General features: G+C 42.1%; 1 protein-coding gene across 4 annotated transcripts in view; it reads left to right on the forward strand.

The window, feature by feature from the left end:
• The window catches only part of fgf14 (fibroblast growth factor 14), a 110,424-nt gene that overhangs the window by 57,635 nt on the left and 29,804 nt on the right, over window positions 1-22,985 (forward strand). For 3 of the 4 annotated variants that reach the window (XM_004567963.6, XM_004567965.6, XM_023153812.3), the window contains exons 2-3: window positions 19,022-19,132; window positions 20,290-20,393. In XM_004567963.6, coding sequence (XP_004568020.1) covers window positions 19,022-19,132; window positions 20,290-20,393 — 215 coding nt within the window. Of the gene's footprint in view, window positions 1-10,583; window positions 11,799-19,021; window positions 19,133-20,289; window positions 20,394-22,985 lie in introns of those variants that run through there. The other variant, XM_004567964.6, reaches the window with a different exon arrangement.

Consider the following 22,985-nt stretch of genomic DNA (forward strand, 5'->3'; position numbering starts at 1 on the left):
AAACTAGGAGTCCTGTAACAGATGGTATGGCCCACACAGAGCTGTGATCTCAACATCATTGAGTCAGACTGTAGCCTAAATCCACCGAGTCCAGCAACTTCTCTAATATTCTTGGAACAAGCTGTCTGCCAAGTACTTTAAAAAAAAAACTGTAAATTTGTACTCAGGAGAAGTGGAGGTGTTTTTTAAGACCCCCTCTGATGAAGATTTAACCTTGTTAACGTGTCCATATGTTATATTCTATGTGCTAGAAGACATAGCTCGAGTAAAATAAGTAGACACCCCTGCAGTATGCCAGTTACAGCTTCAAAACCAGATTCTCTTTAAAGGGCACATGTGATTTACTTCATAATAGATCAGCCTCAGATTTCACAGAGCACCCCGTTAACACATGTTGTGTTCAGTCGATTCTGTATTTAAGTGTATTCTTCCAATCAAAGAAATGTCTTACCTAATTTGGCTTATCACTTTGTTGACAATGGCTTCTCGCCAAGTGTTGCTGAAAACTGATGTGAGCACCTGAGGACATTTCTTGGGCCTATATCAAACCTGTGGATTGTTTTGGTGTATTTTTATTTTTAAAGTAATCTGAAAAAATGTAGTCGAATGTACTTTAATGTTTTCCATATTCATTTGATGAAGATGCTTTTCCATATTTTGTTGTTATTTTGTGTTTTTTCGACATCTACAGCTGAAACTGAGTGTGTCCAGTGGCATATTGCACCTATTTGAATATAAACCTTACTATCTGAGTATATATTAGATGTGAAATTTTTGATGTATTCATAGTTGTGGTAACACTTGATCTATGACAGTTAATGGGCGTCTGAGTGTGCCGTAATGTCTCCTGGTTAATTACTGCTGTCATACTTCGGTATTAACCTCATCACTTCAGACTAGTCCCCTTGTCACTTGCATTAGCTCACAGTCAAACACACATCACTTCTGTAGTGGCAGGACATCATCAGTGTTTTTGTATTCCTTTCTCCTCAGAGCCAAGAGGGTCACACCAGTCAAAGTGCAGCACCAGCTAATGAAAGTTAGCGCCATAATTCTGGTCATTACAGACATCATCAGTATTTCATTGTCTCTTGTGGAAAGCTTTATTAGTCTTCTCAATCAGAGGTGACCGAGGTCCTATTCATACTTAGTTATTAAAGATCTATGGTCCATATTATATGAGCACACCTTAATAGACCTCAAAGAGGAAACATTAAAAGGAGTGCAATGTGAAACACATCTATTTGACAGAATATTTTATAGAGCCATCATTTTTATGGTTATGGCTCCAAGTCATTCATTACCAACAGCACATTTGTCATGTTGTAGTAATGGATATTTTTATAATTTATATACAGCACAAGCAAGGTTGTGCATTTTTTCCCGAGTACAGTGAATACAGAGCAGACATTACAGAATCAGATCACCTGCTGTCTGGGATGACGGTGGGCTGGTACAGCTCTTGTTGCACTGTTGTTATATTTTATGGTATTGGAGAATTTGTAGCTATTGTTGAAATCACATCCTCAGCTCTAATGATGCTGCACTACAAAATGTTTGAGAATCTTAGCTAATCAGCCTTTTTCATGTCGAGACTACTGCTTATCACTTCATTGTCCGTGAGATAAATGTGAAGCTGGAGCCGTGAATTGGTGCCTTTTAATGCTCTGTAATTACGATAATTGTCACATCCCATCTGAAAACCTGTCACAAGGTGTGGGCTGATTCTCACTTCAAGTGCAACATGTCCTGGGTTTTGATCCTGGATGAGTACGCATTTGTCACAGCCCGCCTCAAAGCAGAAATATATTTACAAATACATAATAGACTTATAGAAGAGCTATTTGTCAGCACAGTCGGTAGTGTGAGACACTTGTGGATGGGTAGGAGTGCACATGCAAAGCAAAGGAAAGAAAGTCTGAAAGAAGGAATCTGATGTAGTTCATCCAGCTGATCACTTACATCTGCAGGAGAAAGCACAACCAGAAACAAAACAGAGACACCTAGTGTCCAAATGGCCTGTGGGATTGTGACACGGTATAGGTGATTTAATTAATAAATGCAAAAACACAAATTTGAAAACAGCAGTTTGTCATTTTATTGGAATTATGTGTCAGATTATATCTGGCTGTGACTAGCTGCCAAAAACCCAAGGAGAAAATCCATGACACAATAATACACGTTATCAAAGTATGCACCATACAGGCATGGTGAGCGTGTGCACGTGGAAAGCAGACATGCACATCTTCTTAAACATCGACCTCGATGGGGCTGTCGATCAGCCGCTTCCTCTTTCGTGCTAATTGATTTTGGCTTGTTCTTTCAAGAGGACTGGCAAGCATAAATGTAAATATGTAGTGTGTGTGTGTGTGTGTGAGAGAGAGTGGGGGGGGGAGGGAGAGAGAGAGAGAGTGAGTGAGGGAGCAGAATCAGTTCACAGTAATGTGTAAAAGGTGTCAGCAGTGATGATGTTATCAAAGGTAGCCATTAATCCTGACAGACCTGTGCTGTTCTTACATCTGCATATCCAATATCATTTGTGTATTGCACTTAAACACACACACACACGGTTTTGCTTGGCTGGCCTTTTATCTTAAAAATGTGAGTTACCTGATTGAAAACTATGCTGCAGACACGACTACATGAATATTCTTTACATTCACATCAGAACTCACTGACCTGATTTTCTTCATGTCTTATTTTTGAACTCACAAACAGAACTTGACCTGACCTGGTGCCACCCTCATTAACATTATATGAAGCACCGAAATGCACAGAGGTCCTTCACCTGCGTCGGGAAATGATTAATATTAATGTGCACACCTATCCATTTCACTTGGCTTTGGTTTAGACACCTCTGTATGCATATTCACTGACAAGCAAAACAATAAAATATGCACACATGCAAGCACACATTTTTGTGCGCCTGGTGTCAGCCTTAAAATCCGGAAGCAGGCGATGCCACAGGGGCTCAGAGTAATTGATATTCTCCCACACTGCCCAGGGCTTCTCCAAGGAACCTCACTCTGCAGTGCTGCTGACAAGGCACATTCCATCACTGCTGCAGACTTAAAATAGGATCAAAGGATGAAGCAGTGTGTGTGTGTGTGTGTGTGTGTGTGTGTGTGTGTGTGTGTGTGTGTGTGTGTGTGTGTGTGTGTGTGTGTGTGTGTGTGTGTGTGTGTGTGTGTGTGTGATACAGAAAGAGAGAATGAAGCGGGAATAGAGGATGTGTATGACCAGTATCTTGACTCTCCGGTGAACTGTGACATTGTTTTGCCCCAGCATGTCTGACTTTTGGCCTCTCCTCTTTTCATCTTCTTTTGCATTTGCATCTATCGCTCCCTGTATACATCTGTTTACTCGCTCATATTAGTCCTTAAACACCCCCAAATTAGTTATGCATCATATTGGACTGTTTGTTTTTGAGCTTTTGTTGAGTTTTTAACTAAACACTGCAACCAAGAGGCGACTGAGATCAGTTGGATCACTGCCACTAGTGCAAAATTTGTCTCGTTTCACTTGCAAAAATCGGCTGTCTCAGCTTTAAATGTGGCAGCAAAGCCTCCAGACATATCTGATTTTTGAGTGACCTTCCATTTCAAAGCTAAAGTTGCCAAGAAGACTTAATAAGGAGTTTTGTTTAAGCAAAACACCATTATGAGACCCCTCATTCAATAATTATGTCCCCACAATCCCATCCTCTTTCTTACTCATTTTTTTTCCACTTTAAGAAGACTATTTTGTTTTATTTTGCGCTAGTTCAGCAACAAAAGTGTTAACTACCTCTTTTTTAGTTGACTTTAGACAATTGGTGAGTGAAGCTAACAGTTTGAAGCCACTGTGTTTCATTAATGTCTCCGTCGGAGGGCCCCACACCTCAGGCCCACTTTAATCTCATCCCCAGAGAAAGGGCAGTGCTCCATCACACTCGCAACAGAGAGACATATTGTAGTGTGGCCATACATATTCTCTGGTGGCATATTTAGTATACCTAGGGGCAATTATGTGATGCACATTTAAGTGATTTTTATAACACTCTGCATGAGATGATGAAGCGGCTATTTAAAGGTCTGTGGGCAGAGACGTAGTGTGCGAGCTGTTCCACATATTCAGAAGTCAGTCTCTCTGAGGTTGTTCTGCCACTTTTTTAAATGTATAATTTATTCACAGTGAATGATCTCACTCACAGTAAAGCAACAGTTACTGCTTCTTGGTTGACCTCGTGGAAGCTCATTCATTCATATATTCCTTCAGCAATAAGGAGGCAGCAACAACTAGGCCCTGCTTTCCCATCACGCCATATTGGCTGTAACTCACATCACTCACTTATTCATTATTTACTGCTTTCTATATGTGACTTTTCACTGTTGCAAGAAAAAGCTTGTGAACTCAGGATTTCTGTCTTGATGTTGACAAAATCTTGTGTGATCTCAATCTGTAATGAAATTATAGACACAATGTTATTATAGTTTACTGACATTAAATTAAAACCTCAACTCAAACTCAGCGTAAAAAAAACAACATTTTAGAATAACAACAACAAAAATAAAACCTAGAAGTTTGAAAAATAAAAAATAAAAAATATATATTACATATCTATTGAGGTATTTAGTAACATGTTTACTGAGACTTTGGATGTAAACCACAGCACTGTACAACACTGTAAATCATCTGTGTTTTTATATGCACTGATTTTCCTAAATCTTGCCTCTGACATGTGCCCTCAATCCAGTAACAAAAGACATAACAACTCTTGACAAAATCTTACACACTTACCAATACATACAGTGGGGCAAAAAAGAATTTAGTCAGCCACCGATTGTGCAAGTTCCCCCACCTAAAATGATGACAGAGGTCAGTAATTTGCACCAGAGGTACACTTCAACTGTGAGAGACAGAATGTGAAAAAAAAAATCCATGAATCCACATGGTAGGATTTGTAAAGAATTTATTCGTAAATCAGGGTGGAAAATAAGTATTTGGTCAACAACAAAAATACAACTCAGTACTTTGTAACATAACCTTTGTTGGCAATAACAGAGGTCAAACGTTTACTATAGGTCTTTACCAGGTTTGCACACACAGTAGCTGGTATTTTGGCCCATTCCTCCATGCAGATCTTCTCGAGAGCAGTGATGTTTTGGGGCTGTCGCCGAGCAACACGGACTTTCAACTCCCGCCACAGATTTTCTATGGGGTTGAGGTCTGGAGACTGGCTAGGCCACTCCAGGACTTTCAAATGCTTCTTACGGAGCCACTCCTTTGTTGCCCGGGCGGTGTGTTTTGGATCATTGTCATGTTGGAAGACCCAGCCTCGTTTCATCTTCAAAGTTCTCACTGATGGAAGGAGGTTTTGGCTCAAAATCTCACGATACATGGCCCCATTCATTCTGTCCTTAACACGGATCAGTCGTCCTGTCCCCTTGGCAGAAAAACAGCCCCATAGCATGATGTTTCCACCCCCATGCTTCACAGTAGGTATGGTGTTCTTGGGATGCAACTCAGTATTCTTCTTCCTCCAAACACGACGAGTTGAGTTTATACCAAAAAGTTCTACTTTGGTTTCATCTGACCACATGACATTCTCCCAATCCTCTGCTGTATCATCCATGTGCTCTCTGGCAAACTTCAGACGGGTCTGGACATGCACTGGCTTCAGCAGCGGAACACGTCTGGCACTGCGGGATTTGATTCCCTGCCGTTGTAGTGTGTTACTGATGGTGACCTTTGTTACTTTGGTCCCAGCTCTCTGCAGGTCATTCATCAGGTCCCCCCGTGTGGTTCTGGGATCTTTGCTCACCGTTCTCATGATCATTTTGACCCCACGGGATGAGATCTTGCGTGGAGCCCCAGATCGAGGGAGATTATCAGTGGTCTTGTATGTCTTCCATTTTCTGATGATTGCTCCCACAGTTGATTTTTTCACACCAAGCTGCTTGCCTATTGTAGATTCACTCTTCCCAGTCTGGTGCAGGTCTACAATACTTTTCCTGGTGTCCTTCGAAAGCTCTTTGGTCTTGGCCATGGCGGAGTTTGGAGTCTGACTGTTTGAGGCTGTGGACAGGTGTCTTTTATACAGATGATGAGTTCAAACAGGTGCCATTCATACAGGTAATGAGTGGGGGACAGAAAAGCTTCTTACAGAAGACGTTACAGGTCTGTGAGAGCCAGAGATTTTCCTTGTTTGAAGTGACCAAATACTTATTTTCCACCCTGATTTACGAATAAATTCTTTACAAATCCTACCATGTGGATTCATGGATTTTTTTTCACATTCTGTCTCTCACAGTTGAAGTGTACCTCTGGTGCAAATTACTGACCTCTGTCATTATTTTAAGTGGGGGAACTTGCACAATCGGTGGCTGACTAAATACTTTTTTGCCCCACTGTATGTACTTTTAATATTTTAGTTGTGCTATAGTGTAGTGTTTAACATGTTCACTTAACATCTGTTAAGTGATCTTCTGGTTGACACCGGGAGGAGACACAGAGAGAGGGTTGGATCAGGAAGGGCATAAACATCTGTGCCCAATCAAACATGTGGATCCTTCTGCAGCTGCAGCCCCTGAAGGAGCAGCTGAAAAAAAGCAACTTTCACAGGACCAAAGAAACATTATGGAAATACACAGAGAAGAAAATGCTTTTCTAAAGACTTTGGTGTTCATTAGTTCACCATTAGAAAACTGTCTACAGATGGTGGAAATTCCCTGTTGGTATTCTTTCAATTACCGGGCATCCTGCAAAGAATGTGTAATGGAACCCAAGTGTACCAGCAAACACAGAAATGTTTACAACTTACTAAAAACTTTGTGTCCACTACAATAAAAACGCTAAATGGGACTGTTTTTTTTAAATGAAAAGACACCACAAAGGGAACAAAAGGCCACTGAATGAACACTACTTAAACAAAAACTGAACAAGTGATTCCAGCCAATCAATGTCAATTGTGCATCAATGTATTCTTCCAATGACATATAAACTAAAATTATCACTAAAACTCCAAAGCACTGTATTTTCAGATCAAAGCAAATTACCTTTATTATTATTGGCGTGGTTATATTTAACCTAAAATTCCGACACGTTTTGGCACACAGACCTTCATCAGGTCGAAAATACAGTCCATGAACACAATGAATCTTCTCTAGTGTGTTCCACCATTAGAGGCATTAGACGTATGGTGTTCAACCAGTAGCAAGAGTAAAACTTCACCAACAGGAGGATTCTTTAGTAACGTGGACCAAAGATCCAAAGAGGATCAAACATTCACGAAATTCCGAATAAGACAGAAAAAGACGGCACATACAAAGATAACACAAAGGCATCTTCAAGTCAAATAAAGCTTATAAAACAAGGAATTAGTTTAAAAATATTCTATAGTTTTTAAATAAATTTGACAGTTTTCATAGTTTTAATAATTTTCTTCAGGTCATAAGTGAACGATCTAATAAAGGAATCTCACTCAAAGTGATCAAATGCAAAAATGTTCAGTAATGAGCATGCAAAATAACAAACTAGTTAAGACTGTTCATGATCATGTGCTCGCGATCCCCTGAGCTTTCTGGCCTTTTCCCATCTCCACGGTTTCAGTATGTGCACTTAATTCATGACCACTTAATAAAATTTCTCCACAGTCGCTGCCCCATACAGGCTCTTTATGTGCACTCGTCTATCTTAGCTCTCTGATTAGCTCGGACTATTAAACTCATCCAAACTAATGAGACGCATACACGAGCACTGTAGGATACTTAAAGTCTATAACTGGGCTTGCTAAGCTTTTATTACTTCAGTATATGGACTCATGATATTCCCTGATTAAACAGCTAAAGTGAGGGGAAGAAGAAAAAGACATGGAGGGGTAGAGGGATGACATGAATCTGAGCTGGGAAAAATCATTAGTCCTCTCAGATTGAATTAACTTGCTGTCTTTGATAATGCAATGTAATTTCATTCTGTAAAGTTAAGGTTCTTTTATATCGTCGAGCCTCAGAAGTGCTGAGTCCTGCTGCCTGGTTTTTCTATCAGGATAGGTGATAAAACAACATGCCCCCTCCTACTATCCTCAAGCAAAGTCTCAGCAATAATCAAATGGGTTGTTTACTTCAGCTCTGTGAGTTGCCATTTGCTTTGCCTCAGCAGCAGGACATCTAACTAAGATAATTTCATTTTCTCAGAGGAGATTGGATTTAAATGATTTGACCTGATGAGGCTGTGGTTGCATTAATTGCAGCTTCTGCTTTGTCGAATCTTTGTGAATGAATCTTGGTTTCCAGGGTTTTCCATAAAGGCCAGATGTGCACGGTGTTATGCTCAGTGCCACACAAATAATAGAGGTTCAAAAACCGGCATTGGCGTGCCTTGTATTTTATAACTGTTGTTAGTTAATGTCTTGCAGATTCCAGCCTAAGGCAACATTTAGCCTTGTGTTTGCGGGAAGCCTCAGACAAAGTGTCCACATCTGTTTATCTAACTGCCTGTCTCTGTGACCCAACTTAAAGAATGAGTGAAGCTTTTAGGGCCTTCCTGAAGAAATTACTGTGAACAGCTCAGGGCAGACTGTCAGTTTGCTGTAACCATGTTAGAGCCTAGAAGGTGCAGTATAAATGGGGTATTAGAAGTCACGGGGAAAACACTTGGCTTATAGGTCTTTGGAATGGGCCTGCCATGGACCCTCATTCATTCACACACAGACGGAAAAAAAATGTAGGTAAGTGCGCTTTTGTTTTACTCTTCGACTGTTTGACGGGGTTTTCGATGCTTTTTTGCAACCACTGCTGTGTTTAGCTTAAAGGAAAGAACTGCCCTAGATTGCACAGTGTTGTCTCTGACTAGACTTCCACATGTGAATTTATGTGCTTTGAGGAAAAAGCTGTTCATGTATATTATGCCCATGCTGTGAGACTGAAAGTGGAAAGGCTATAGTTCACCAGCCTCCCTATATGTGTGTGTGTGTGTATATATATATATATATATATATATATATATATATATATATATATATATATATATATATATATACTCAAAGGAGAAGATGCATATTTCTTGTGCAGTCAGGCGATGTAACCCAGAGGAATAAAGAAAATCCATTATATGTGTGAGCTTAAGTAGAAGCCCTCTGCGATTCATAACCGTCACGGTGACAGTGCCGCTCTGCAAAGTTGCTGTGGGACCATTGTTGAGCTGACAGTGTCCGCTGCTGGTTGGAGCGTTAACTGCATGTCTCTCAGAGCACCGCAGCAGCAGGAGGCTCCTAGGACATAAACTTTTAATGCACCCACGATATGTGCTCAATCTAGTGGGATGAGGGGTCGGGGGAAAAGCACACAAGCCCACGCATAGCGGGTTGAATGTCTTTTGTGAACCTATGTGATCTATAAAGAACATTTTAAAGCCGAATTCGTGTTTTTTTTTTTTTAAATCACTAACAGCGCTTTCATCCAGCTGTTATAAACCTGCTCATCTGTCCTCACACATTTTTCCCGTTCCTTTGTCACTTTAGTCAATCTTATATGTGTACATCTGCTGGATATCAACAGGTGTGTGTGTGCATGTGTGTGTGTGTGCATGTGTTTGTGTGTGTTGTGAACGCACATCAGAGCTATTCAGTACAACACTTTAGTCCCCCGTGAGCCAGGCTCTTTAATTACAGCCACAAACAGCAGATGGCTCTCTTGAGTTTTAATTTCTGTGCCTGTGATTGAGAATTGGATGATATTTATCCCCAAATCAACGAAAAGGATCAGACGCCTCAACCTCGCCCTGGCATTTATTGCGTGGATCAGAGACGTCTCGGTCAGCGTTTAAATTCACATGCGGGTCGTGAGTGGAGTGGAGTCTCTCTCATTTACTCGTGATTTACCGGAGGCATTCGCGCTGTCTCGTGGCTCGTGGACGTTTAAGTAAAGGTTATGATAACCGACTGAAGAAATGACACCCCCACACTCGCGACCCACCTCCATGATGGTGCAGAAATCAGAGACGCTGTCCCTGGTGCTGAAGGCGCACACAGCAAATGGAGCGCGCGACTTGAATCGATCTTAATTAGAACAACATAAACAGGTTTCATGAGATGGAGCAAAATAAATAAATAAATAACAAAGAAGAAGAGTAGCAGTAATCCACTCACTATATGTGGAAATATATGGACTGTCCTGTGATAATGAGGTGAAAGGGAGTTCATAATGGCACACTGTCCCCTCGCGTTTGGCTTTCTTATTTCCACATGAGTGGTAAAGGGAATGTAGCTTTCTAAAGAGTCCAAACTAAAGCGTTAAAAACTGAAATGCTACTATCTAACGGCTTCAGACAGTCTGTCCCCCCCCCCCCCACACACACACACACACTTTCTCTCTTCAAGCAGGGGCTCGGTTGTCAGGAGGGAGGAAGTGGGAGGGGGTGCAACCTCTTCAAGTCGTGCACTAACGAGTGGTTAGGACTTGTTGATGGGAAACGTTTGTTGATCTGGGGCATATAAACAAGCACTTCCTACCCCGTCCACCCCCACCCCACATTTCTTTTTTTTTCTTTCAGCGTTGGAAAATAAATTGCGCCGTTTGTCTGTGGTGTTACTTTCTTCCCTTATTCCCACTGCGCACTGATCGCTATGCATTCGTTTTCCTCGCAGTGGGCTCTTTTGTGAACATGCACTGGGTCGAATTGTGTGCTGGTCGCCGGGGGGTTTAAGTTTAATGTATTTGTATGCAGCTTGTCACACAATGCAGACGTCATCTCCACATGCAGGATCAGCTTTGGGTATGTTTTTCCCTCCCTGGATCCTATCGCGCCCAGTCGCTTGTGTTGTGAACACTAGCCGACACGTCGACTGGTAGTTGGAAAATAACTTGGTATTAATTCCACATAACAACTCTGGCTCGGTTGCGCGTTCCTCTGTATTCCCAACTGTGTTTCTCTCGTTCGGTCATCGCGGGGTCCCTGTCGCCGATTGCTTCTTGCAAACTTGGGAGCTGGATTCGCCCCGAGCTGCTGTGCCTTGAGACGGGTTGTGATCTTCGTAGGAGGCGCCTGTGTTTGTTTAATTGCTGGCGGCGCACATGCACGGGCGTCCCCACCGCAGACTAAAGACTGACTTCAAAAAAAGCAATCTCGTCTGGCAAAAGGAGAGGGGGAAAAAACGGAGTGTGAAAGGAGGAAAGAGCAGGTGAGATTTCACCGAGCGGACGAGGAAGCCCGTGCTGGACATTTAAGGAGGCGATGCTGCTGATTATTTCACAGACAATGAACAAACACATCACAGCACAGGTATGAATAATCCTCGGAAATATTCGGAATCAAGACTGTAGTCACTGATGTGCTGAATTACGCATGAACTGATCTAATTTTTTTCCACCATGCTCAAGAATTTTTCGAGTTATAGTGACAGCTGGTTTAATCCCCTAATTATCATGTAGTATTTTGATTTTTTTGATTTTTTTAAAAAGGAAAGCCAGCTTTTAGAAATATTTATTTGGCATTTGACATAACGGAACGAGCCACATAGCCGCCACCATGGGACTGTGACCCGGGCTGCGAGCTCTGAGAGGCGGCTGTTTGAATAGTCCGTGCTCCGAGTGCAGACTGGACCTGTGCAGTTGTGACATTTTGAGCCATGGCTGCTGCTATCGCAAGTGGGCTGATCAGACAGAAAAGACAGGCACGGGAGCAGCATTTAGACCGACCCTCCACCAACCGACGGAGAAAGAGCCCCAACAAGAACAAGGGGCTCTGCAATGGGAACCTGGTCGACATCTTCTCCAAAGTGCGCATCTTCGGCCTCAGGAAGAGGAGACTACGGAGACAAGGTCTGGGAACTTCAGAGTGTGTATTCAGTGTAAACATGTGCATACATTCAACCACTGGTTGATCGCTTAATTAGGACTGCACTATAAAAAAAACAACCTTGGAGCCAGGGCAGCGAGGGGGCGAGTCAATAATGTTTGCTTTTTATTTATTAGACGCATTTGCCACGTTAAACCTTTGTGCTCCAAAAAAAAAAGTTAAAGTTGATTATGAGAAGACAGAGCACCATGTTTTGTGTATGTAGTCGAGTTGGTTGAAAATAACCAACATTCCTCTGATTTCTATGCAGACCCAGGTAGCTGACGGGCTCCTGACGAGTTGTACCAAATGGTTTAGACAGGTTTACGTAGCTGTCACCTCTGTGATTCTAAAAAGGGGTCTGATCGCCATGAAGCACATACAGAATATGCTGAACTGCTGTACATAAGTAGATTACAAGAAGCCCAAAATGAAACTCATTTCTATGCAAGTAAAAGGTCAGTATCGCTGGAATGGAGATTACTCCTTTCAAACATAATTCCTCCACCCCCACCACCATCCTAGCATAATTCTTCAATTTCCAAAGCCAGTGGCCTCCCCTCTTGTTCCGAATGATATTCCGTGCAATTATGAACACGTCATGAACATTTCTTGGCTGTAAAGTGGCAACCTGGGATTGCTAAAAGAGCAATATCAACAATTAGCTCACTGCTGGAATCACTAATAGTGTTTTCCCTTAGAAAAAGAAATGAGGGTAATTCATTTAGGGAGAAAATGACTCCGGTCATTTCCCCCTTGTTAGTGAATGATTGAAGGCAGCTGCATGTTTCTCTCAGAATCATCAGGTATCAGACCTGTTGCACCACACATGCTCTAACTCCAACAGATTGAACCCTCTTGGCAAGCTGCATTTGTTTCCTCTTTATGTGCACGGAAGCAGCGTTTACTCTTTCATCTTGTCCACAAAGAGAGCCATTTTGATTGCTGAGTCTCTCTGTTCATACTGGAGCAGAACAACACCATGAAGTGTCTGCTTCACCAGCCCTTAGTGATTACATGTATTAAAATGGCTTTGATGAAAGAGGATCCGTATAATAGCCCGTAGAGGACACATCTGGCCATGGGTGAGGGTGCACGAGAATGGAAGGGTATAACCAGCTATCCTCCAGGCTGCTGTTTCTGCGTCTGCCCACAGTGTGCATGTGGTGGGATGTGTATGTGTGGCTGCCCCATTTTTGTCTGTGTGTGTATTTAATTGTCCGTCCTCTTGTGTCACCTCCGAATTGGCTTGTGGCGCATCTGTCTTTTCATTTGAAATTGTCAACAGCATCCAGAAGCCCTCGCAGATCACAGATGTGGACAGATGACGCTGTCCACATCTGTCAATACAAGGGCCCGTATGCTGGTGTTTCCTTTCATTGGGGCGGCGTGTGCTTCAGTCTGCTCTGAGTGCAGAGATGTAGATGCCAAGTCAGCCTTCACTGGCAAGCATAAAATGACAACATCACACCTGGATCGGCCATTTTCTGGAGCAACACACGGCCTCTTGAATTTCAAATAAGTGACGGTAATCCACAGTAACAGCTAAAGCACAAGTGTTGGTGAACTGTGTCACAAGTCTGCCCGGAAGATGAGGGACACTTCACATAAAATCAAAGTAAGAATTCAAGGAGGGGGAAGCTCCTTTAAAATGGCCGTTTTCTCCTTAGTTTTGAGTGTCTCGTTATAACAAACACTGTTTTCCTTTCCTTTCTTTCTGTACTCGTTCTGATTAAAGGCCCTAATGGGGAAAATACCTCATTAATTTCAGTCTCACATGAACTGGGAAAATCTCTATCGACTGATATGCGACGTTGTTGCCGGGGTGCTCCCTGCCACTGTTACTGTTCTCACTGCTTCATCTCTCTCTCTCTTTCTCAGACACTTCCTTTCCTTCTCTCCCTTCTTTCCTTCTTTCCACTGTGTTAGCATGAGAGCACAAAGCTTAGGAAGACTAATGACTTGTTTGCTGTACTTAATTTAATATTGAACCCTGAAAAGATGTTTCTTTGCCAGCGAATAAAACCCAAATGCACCACTGATCACATAGGTTGCGCTAACGTGCTCGGACGTACACATTTGTCGTCATTTCCCAGGTGACAAAAACACTGGGCTCTGACAGCTGAGCCCAAACAGACTGTGGTGCTTCAAATTCCTTCTCAGATGTGTCAGAATGAGGGAGTTGGGGTGAATTAAAAGGAATCCCTAAGTCTAGTATTCCCTTTGGGTTTAAATATTGATCTTGTGAGTCAGACACTATGGGCTGCATTGATTGGCATTGACTTACAGTGTGTATCAAAGCCTGAGCATTCTCCGTACAGAAAATGATCAGTTGGCACTTTGTATTTGAGCTTGTTTTGTTGCAGTTGATCATTAAGCCGCACAGATGTGGCTCCCTGACATCTGTCAGTACCTCGGGGGATATGCTGCGTGGAAGCATTTTGTTTGCCGTCCTTCATATCAGCTTTAATTTTAAATCCATGCTTTTTGATAGCAAATACAGAGCCAGTGATCGCCATAATTTTTTAGGGGATTAGATGGGAGTTATAAATCCTATTACACTCAAACCCAGTAAGCGAGCCGGGGGCACACGTGGCTTGGACTTGCCTATAATCTCGCTGCTGTGGCTCTAATTATCTCCCGCCAGATTAGATCCCTTAATTATTAGATAACGTTACATTAGATTACCCTATACGTGATCTAAAAAGCCAGCTGAGATGAGTGATTTCCCGCTCCCTGGCTGTTTATTCAAGCACATGTTGACAGGACAGAGCAGTGCGTCATCAGTCAGCCTCCAGTGTCTGTGCTGAGTTATTGGATGAGATGTCAGCGATGTTGTTGATGAAGGAGGAATAGGAAAGGAGTGAGAACGCTGCTTTGATCGCCTTTCATATGACAACACAAGCGAGAAGGGTTTTTCCTTTGTAGGCTGGAAAAGCCCTTCTCCTATTCTAGAAACATCCAAAGTGGGTCAGGCAGGGCAGGGCTGACAGGAGTCTACAAGTATTGCTGCAGCTGTGCCTGTGTGTTTGTGTGTGTGTGTCTCCTTGTACCCCGCATGTTGCTTGCTTACTTTGTACTGAGGTGAGTATGTTCCCCTGCACACACACACACAGAGGGATGACACAACAGAAAATAAGAGAGAAAGGGGAAGAGGGAACTGCAGCGAGGTCGCTTCACAACTTTCCCGTCACAGCTGAATTTATACACAGAGAGGATTACTGCTACAAAACAACACAATTTGAGGTCTTACGATTCCGATGCTCTCTATTTTCCAAGGAAACCCCCCGCTGATGCCAAGCCGCAACTCAGTTTCCTTAGAAACAAAGCATGTAGAAACATACAGTGCTTCAGTTGTAATAACCAATAGTGCGACTGGGAAAGTCCAGTGAGATTAGAGGCTGGAGACTCCATCTGTGATAAGCAGCATTGTTGTTTCACTGTTTGGGGCTGTTATATACAGAGTCGTCTTCATACAGACAAGAAAAGAAATAAGTAAGAAAAGAAGCACGAGTCAAAGACCTCGTCGACTTAGAGAACACCACAGAGACGTTTTCAAAGCTCTTCTGGATTTTAAAGAGTGTACGCACCATATCAAGCTTGTCTGGAATGCATGCTAGTGTATTTGTCAGTCATAAATAATTCGCTAGGTATTTAAAAACATGACTGACATATTCATAGAGACACTCCCCAGAATTGGAATAGAGCTCAACTATCATGCACAGTATTACAGAGACTTATCTTCCCCATTTAACAATTGTTTTGTCTCCTCCCCCCCTTTTCAGTCTTCTTTAATTGAAATGAATTAGCTTGAATTAGTTTTAATTTGACTTATTTTCAGCTCACTCTGTCTGCTGCTCTGAAGTACTTATGATTGAAGCTGAAGGGGAAGTCTGTGTGTGTGAGATATACGGGCTTGCTCGCCTCAGGGAACACAGCCAGTATTTCATGATTTATGGCACGATAGAGGAGCCAAGTTCACCTCACACACATGTGCATCGCACACGCACACAACACAATACGCAGTTATGCAGTTTTAATTATGAGAGATGTCCTCGGAATCAATCTCACCTTTCCCTCACAAGAGTTAAATGTTGATCAAAGCCATTTATTGATCACATGTTTGCCAAGTTTGTGTTTCCACATAATAGTATTTGCTCAGGGGAGCTGTGTGTGCTCATTGAATATAAACATGAAAATCTGTGTGTAACACCGGTGTTTGCTGATCTGTGAAGAATTGAGACTGTTTCTAGAGCAAATGGAGACCCAACACCATATTAGTCTGTCGTGTCCTGGAAAGTGCTCTCTGTGTGTGTGTGAGCATGTTTCCCGGCTCTCACTACTGTATGAGAACACACCTGTCTTCAGTGGTCTTAAGGTTGCACGGTTTTCTATCTGACTGCTGGGTACCTCTATGTTTGAAAAAACAAATGCCAGCTGATATAGCATGTGTTTGTGGACCTGGAGACACCTGTTTAAGTGTCTCAAGGTCACATCAAATGTGACGATGTGGAAACATTTGCATCAGGACAGAAGGAGGCAGTTTAAGGGAGGATATCTTAGATAAAAAAGGAGGTTCAATGTCTAAGACAGGTGGTCTCACCTTACCTGCGATTAATATATAGTATTTAAAGGCCTTGACTATCCTGAACACTTGAAATCCTGTTGTAGAGGCAAGAAATAAAATTCACCCCAGATTTTGATGTATTTGTGCACAAAATGCAATAAAGTCGACTGCAAGCTATAACCTAATATTCATCAAATGAGTCATCCTCTGAGCTGGAGATCACTTTGGTCTTAGTGGTATGTGGGATGACCCACAACCTGTAAACTAATTTAAAAATAAGTTGAAAGAGTCTGTACTCAGCTCTGCTGCAATTACTGGTACACATTCCATCTTCTCTGTCCGTCTCTCTTACAAATGAAGAAACTTACATCTACCCCACCTCCTAAGGCTCACACAGTTTAAAGTTAAGGTGCATTAAAAACACCAACCCACGCATAACTTGGTCTTTATGTGCAGCCTGCTGTGAGACGAGTACGGACCATCCACAAGGCTATGCCACAAATATATTCATTACCTTTACTCTAACACAGTGCTGTAAAACCAAAATCATTCAAGCTGAACTCGACTCGAGCCACGACCCCAGCTGCAGGACCTGCAGGTTAGGAGTCTCTCTTTGCAAGACTAAAGTTAGTTATCCGGCTCAGAGGACAGCAAATTTGGACGACTAGGTTGTTTAGCTTCACTAAGTTTGCAACAAAAGGTGTTGAATAATTTTAAACTTGCACAAATTAATCAAAATGTGGGATTTAATTCCATTAATAAATCCACACAATGACTTCTAATTAATTTCCAATCATCCTCGTCATTTATTAAGCGGCATTTGCTGTTTTTTCTAATGTGAGATTCATATTGCACATTGGCTATTGGAGTTTTCATTTTACAATTTAAAGTGTCATTTTTTAAAAGTGTTTTCTGAGCCCAGAAAAGTTGTCATGGGAAGAAAAATGCTATATGCTTATAAGGAAAAACAAAAAAGACGATAACACGAGTGCTGTCGATAATCCTCAAACCAATGGTGCTCATGGAAGGGGGCAATAGCAAAAAGACAAGCGGAAAGATTATGCTAAAAAAGAATGATATTAAAAATCCAAGATCAAGTTCAAGTACTCATATTAGGTTTGGACAAATAATGAGAAATTTTTTTAATAGGCTTTTTAAAAAAGCCATTCTTTAAATTTTAATCTTTCCATTTTCCTTTAAAAATATACAAGTATTAAGCAGAAATCTATAAACCAAAAATTTTGACAAAAACGGAATTTTATTTGTTACATTTTTGAATTTTTTTTCTTCTTTTTTTGTCATTTTACTGGCACAAAAGAGGTCTCAAACCAACCTTCACTCTAACAATGCTTTTAGAACGCGTCACATGTATTGTAAGTTCAATGAAAAAGAAGACCAGGGACGATGATCTCTTCACAGTGACATCTGTCTCTGGCTAAATGCCTGCAATGATTTTGACTGAGCTTAGCATTATTGCGAACCAGATAGATGCTGTCACCATCCTGTCAGCCTGAATCGCGCACAGCGGAGGCACTCTGACAGTCAGATTCTGCTTTAGCCACCTTTTCATTGTTCTGCTGAAGCAACAAAGCAGTGCAGATGAATGCCATAGCGCCGCTGCTCCCATCCGCCAGCAGAGAGGCATTCTCTCTCCCTTTCAGGGAGCGGGGAAAGGTCTCAGAGCTGGCTAATGCCATCAACTGAAAGAACCATTTCAGAGGAGAATGCCCCGAGCCGCACAGTAACGGGGGGGAAAAGCCCGATGCTGCCCTCAGCAAGACCTCTGGAGCTCTCCTCTGCGGCCTCTCTTTGTTTCTTTCTATATCTCTTCCACATAACTGTACTCACCCACCAACACACACACCGAGTAGCATGCAAGGACTCAGGTGAAGTTGATTCTTCACCTCCCTAGGGTTTTCTTAGAATGAAATTTGGTGTGATGGCTGTCTCTACAATAAGTCTAATGTTGATAGTATATGACCTCAGACGCGCAGGTACACAAAAGCACACAGATGAAGAAATATCACAGCGCAGCTTGAGAGCAAGCAATATTTTTTTCCAGAGATGTCCCAGTGTGCACCCGCACACAGGTTTATTAAAATGTGTCCTTTTCTGTGTTGTACTGCTTTTTACTTTTTACATTTCACTTTCACTTTTTGTCATGTTATTGCAAACTGACAAAATGCCAACTAAATTACAATACGACTCGCTGAGCTGCAGCGGCTCTGGGCAATTAAACAGCAGTGATTTATTTACAGTAGATATGCGGCTAATTCCCCTGTCGGGGCAGCTAGAAGGGACGGCACGCAGACACTCTCACATCCTACATACGAAGAACCCAGAGAGGGTGCTATTGGGTTCATTATGGGAGTCAGGCAACCACAGATTAATTCTGCTACCTATAATTGGATGGACTATCTCTGAGCAGGATGGGGCTTATGTGCCAGAAAGGTGGCTTGGGGATTTGCTTGTGAAAAACCACCAGCTGCAATACTTTGTGTGTGTCTCGGTGTTTTGCCATAAAGTCCCCGTGAAAACAATTTTCTTTTTGTCGTGTATTAAATCAAAAAAGTTGCATTCTTGAAGTTTATTCTAACTATTCTCTGTTCTTTCTCTTCCCCCCCCCCCCCTTTCCTTCAGATCCCCAGCTCAAGGGTATAGTGACCAGGTTATATTGCAGGCAGGGATACTACTTGCAAATGAACCCCGATGGCTCTCTTGATGGGACCAAGGATGACAGCAGTAATTCCTGTGAGTACCTTGAAATATCTCTTGGACTTGTAGATCAGATTTTTAACAGGTGTCTGGAATAATCTAAAGAAATACTAGCAGAGGTTATAGAAAAGTTTACCCTGTGTAGGTTTCTTGAGCACAATTTTATGTCTGGCTTGTTTCCTGCTCCATATTTATTCTTCTTATACAAAAAAATTAACCAAGCAGTCACCCTCTGCTAATGTCTGGTCAGTATTTTTGATCTTTGGAGCAAAAATGGCTCTTAAATGGAGCCATGGGATCACACAGTTTGGTCCTTTTCCCGAGAGGCAAAGTGGACCAGGAAACAGTAGGCTCAACAGAGAGAAAAAGGTATTATTAGCTTGTTCTGGCACTGCTCCTCTAACACTTCAGGCTAGGTGGTTAATTTGATTCCAGTGCTTGGTGCTAATGCTAGCCTGACACTCTGCATTGTGTCACTTACTCCTGTCAGCAGGAAGAGATGTGGCACATGTCACATGCGGTAGGCTGAAGGGACTTATTGAAACGGTAAGCATTATAGATAGCGTGTCATTTTAACTCCAGGATCAAATTAGGTGTCGGCAGTTGAAACTGACCGCAAGCCATCAAAAAGGAAAGGAAATGAGTGGTTCTGCATTTAGTTCTCTCAGATTTTCTTCTAGGATGCAAGCCTGCCCTTTCCAGTTGCTTGCAGGGTCAGCTGAGTTCATTGCATCCCTTTAGTGCATGTCTCCCAAATACACACCTAATGTCCCAGCCAGGCCAGTCCTCTTGTTTCTCCCCCATACAAACAATACCCATTACCTACCACGAGTCTGCTACAACAACAAGGGTGTTATTAAATCAGCCTTGCACTAGCAGTGGCCCCAATTACAACTGCTTCTCAGGTAGCACTGAGTGGCCAAGGCTGCGCTAGGCTAGTCACGTCACGTCCACCAGCTGTGCTGCAATTCATCTTCTGAGATTACCTAAATGCAGCAGTCAGCAGTTGTATTATCCATAGTTTGCAACGCCTTAAAGATAGACATCTTGTGTTTAGATGATGGATTGTTACTTAAATGTTTTACCCCCATCTAGTTAAAGTTTACTTAATGTTTGGTTTGTCTGTTTCAATATTTTTTGGTGAGATTTTGATGAATGTTTGTGTTTGCTTGTTTTACGTGTGTGTTCCCCAGCTTTGTTCAACCTTATTCCTGTGGGCCTCAGAGTTGTCGCCATTCAATCCGTGAAGACAGGGTTATACATCGCAATGAACGGGGAGGGCCACCTGTACACATCAGTGAGCATTCTATTCTATTCTATTCTATTCTATTCTGCACGGCTTTCAGTAAGACACCTGTTTTGTTCCTGCATAACACAAAATGAAGCATAATGCTGAAAATGTTTCTATGTGTGGCATCTGTTTATGTTTTGTACCTGTGTACAGCTGTATGCATATAAAATCATCAGTTTTGACATTAAGGCAGACTCCATTTTCAGTAAGGGGGCTTTGACCATGTCTCCAATATTTGCAATACCACATTTGCAACAGGATAATTGCATTTCCGTGAAGCTCAGGGATCCCATTAAGCAGAAATTTATGCAGTCCAATTTTTATTCATCAGCTTAAATGCCTTGCGACTTGTCAGTCTATATGAATTGACATCTGATGACAACGGTCAGGATGCTCTGGATAAAAACCCCCCAAAAACAAAGTGTTTATCTTTTTTACCTCTGTCGGTCTAAAATGCTAAATTACAGGATATATTTTGTCATGTGGCACATTGAAATGTTTAGCACGGCATTCATAAACCTATGCTACATATTCAACATTCATAGCTACAGCGTTATTTATTAGAGTGAGGACATCTGAAGAGCAGCCATTGTTTTTCACTACACAGTCACCCACTATTATTGACGGCCTCTCTTCAAAACAACATGGGCCCGGCAGGTTAGGCAGCCAAGGGAGTGATAAGACCTCACCCAGTCCGCTCTGTCCTCTCCCAGTCACTCAAATCAATCAGCAGAAAGAACATTGGGAGGAGTGACTCTCTGCTGGACAGGGATATCCATCAGAATCATTGTCTCGTCACCTCCTGCTGTGCACATGTTCCTAATGCTCAGAGCACAGACCGGGAATTGCCTTTTTTTTCCCTCATTCATTACCGTAGAGGTTTACAGAGGCTACTTCTCTTACTGTACCATGCACGAGCATTCTTCAAGTATATAGTAGGATTCCCGTCTGCTTAATCACTGCTTGACTTAGGCCAAAAAATGAAATTCATTTGAGAGGATTGACCTAGAATCCTGTGGCTCTTGTTATAGAATTGCACAGTAGGGATTATAAATGAAACCGTGCTAACTATCAGAACACACAAAAAGACACGATTCCACAATTCGTTAAATGCAGGCAGCCCTTTTCTCGTGTAAACACATACTTTAATTAAGACACTTGTTCTTATTGAGATGTTTTTTTTCACCATATACTTACACAGATTGCACATTTATACATTTTCAATTCTTTTGCATGTGCTCCAGTTCACAGAATGATATTGCATTAAACCGGCATAAAAGTAGACTTTGAGCACAGCAGTTGTGTAAATATAAGAATACATGAGATGTGCTCAAAAACATTCCAGAAATCCATCCAGGAAATTCAAAACCTGTACCAATTTCAATCTGACCAACTCTTTTGCAGTGCTTAACTTCTTCCAGTGCTCTTGCTGTTCTGTATAGTCCTTTGAAAGTCCTCTTCTCATAACTTGCACATGTGAAGTTGCCATTTCACCATAGACCTCAAACACTAATATGCAACAAACTAACAACTTTCCTCCCAAGAATCATCGCTGGTATTTTTCTGCGTCATCAGGTTTCTGAGTCGGAGCCGTTCAGTTTCCAAACCTTAAAGCGGTGCATCCAGTCTTGCTCATCCACCATATCCTCTGACAGTGACTCAAATCAAGTCTAGAGTATAACACTGAAACTGCGATTCATAAATTTGCCCCTGAGGGTGAGATTCTCAGCATAGAGTTCTGTTGTAATTTAGTGAAAAGTGTGAAAGAGGACATTTGCCACTAATGACCAGACTTCGATACATGCTAGCGTGCCATCGAGTCTCTGCTCACGGCAGTTTTTTTGGTAAGACCAACACAGTCTTCACTGACTCCTCACTCACTAATCAGCATATTTAGAACTTTGCAAATCAAGCTGTGTATGTTTTGACACAATGGCAGTCATCAAAGCAGTGATCCAAGTTCAGCAGGAAAGCTTGGAGTAGTCCATTGCTTCTCAAGGAGACATCCTTAAAGGAGATAGCAACCAATTTTAGTTCAGTCATGGAGGAGCTGTGACACTTTTTTCACAGCTCAATAAACAAAGCTTCACTGTAATATAGATGCAGTTTGTCAGTGCTTGGGATTCTAACCTACAGTAATAAGAACCTGTAAGAAGAATGCAAATTAGCTTTGAGTTTCTCGTCCCTCTGTGTGGTTGGTATTTTATCTTTCAGCTTCTTGACATGTTTAGCTGAGCAGAAGTGCTGTGAAGTGGGTCTGGCTCTGCCTGGCCGGAGCACTGTGTTCCTTCAACACCGTTGGCCCTTCTCTTTTTTTCACGCAGCTCCTCTGTTCCATTTGCAGCTTATTTCTGTGCTAATGGAGGTTCTGATCGGCCCTCAACAATCCAACCACCCACTCAAAGGTCTCTTTTTGATTCTTAGTGTGTGAATTAGACCACTAATGGCAGCTCAGTAAGATGTTCTTCATCCTCCTCCATCTTCACCACCCCCTCCTTTCTGCCGCTGCTCTTCTCCTTTTGAAAGAAAGGTGCAGCGTTCCTCCCATTATCACGGTGTTCCTTCACAAGTGACAATCTGACAGTCGACCTTTTCCTA

Source organism: Maylandia zebra, linkage group LG16, assembly GCF_041146795.1.
Source record: "Maylandia zebra isolate NMK-2024a linkage group LG16, Mzebra_GT3a, whole genome shotgun sequence".
Taxonomy (NCBI): domain Eukaryota; kingdom Metazoa; phylum Chordata; class Actinopteri; order Cichliformes; family Cichlidae; genus Maylandia; species Maylandia zebra.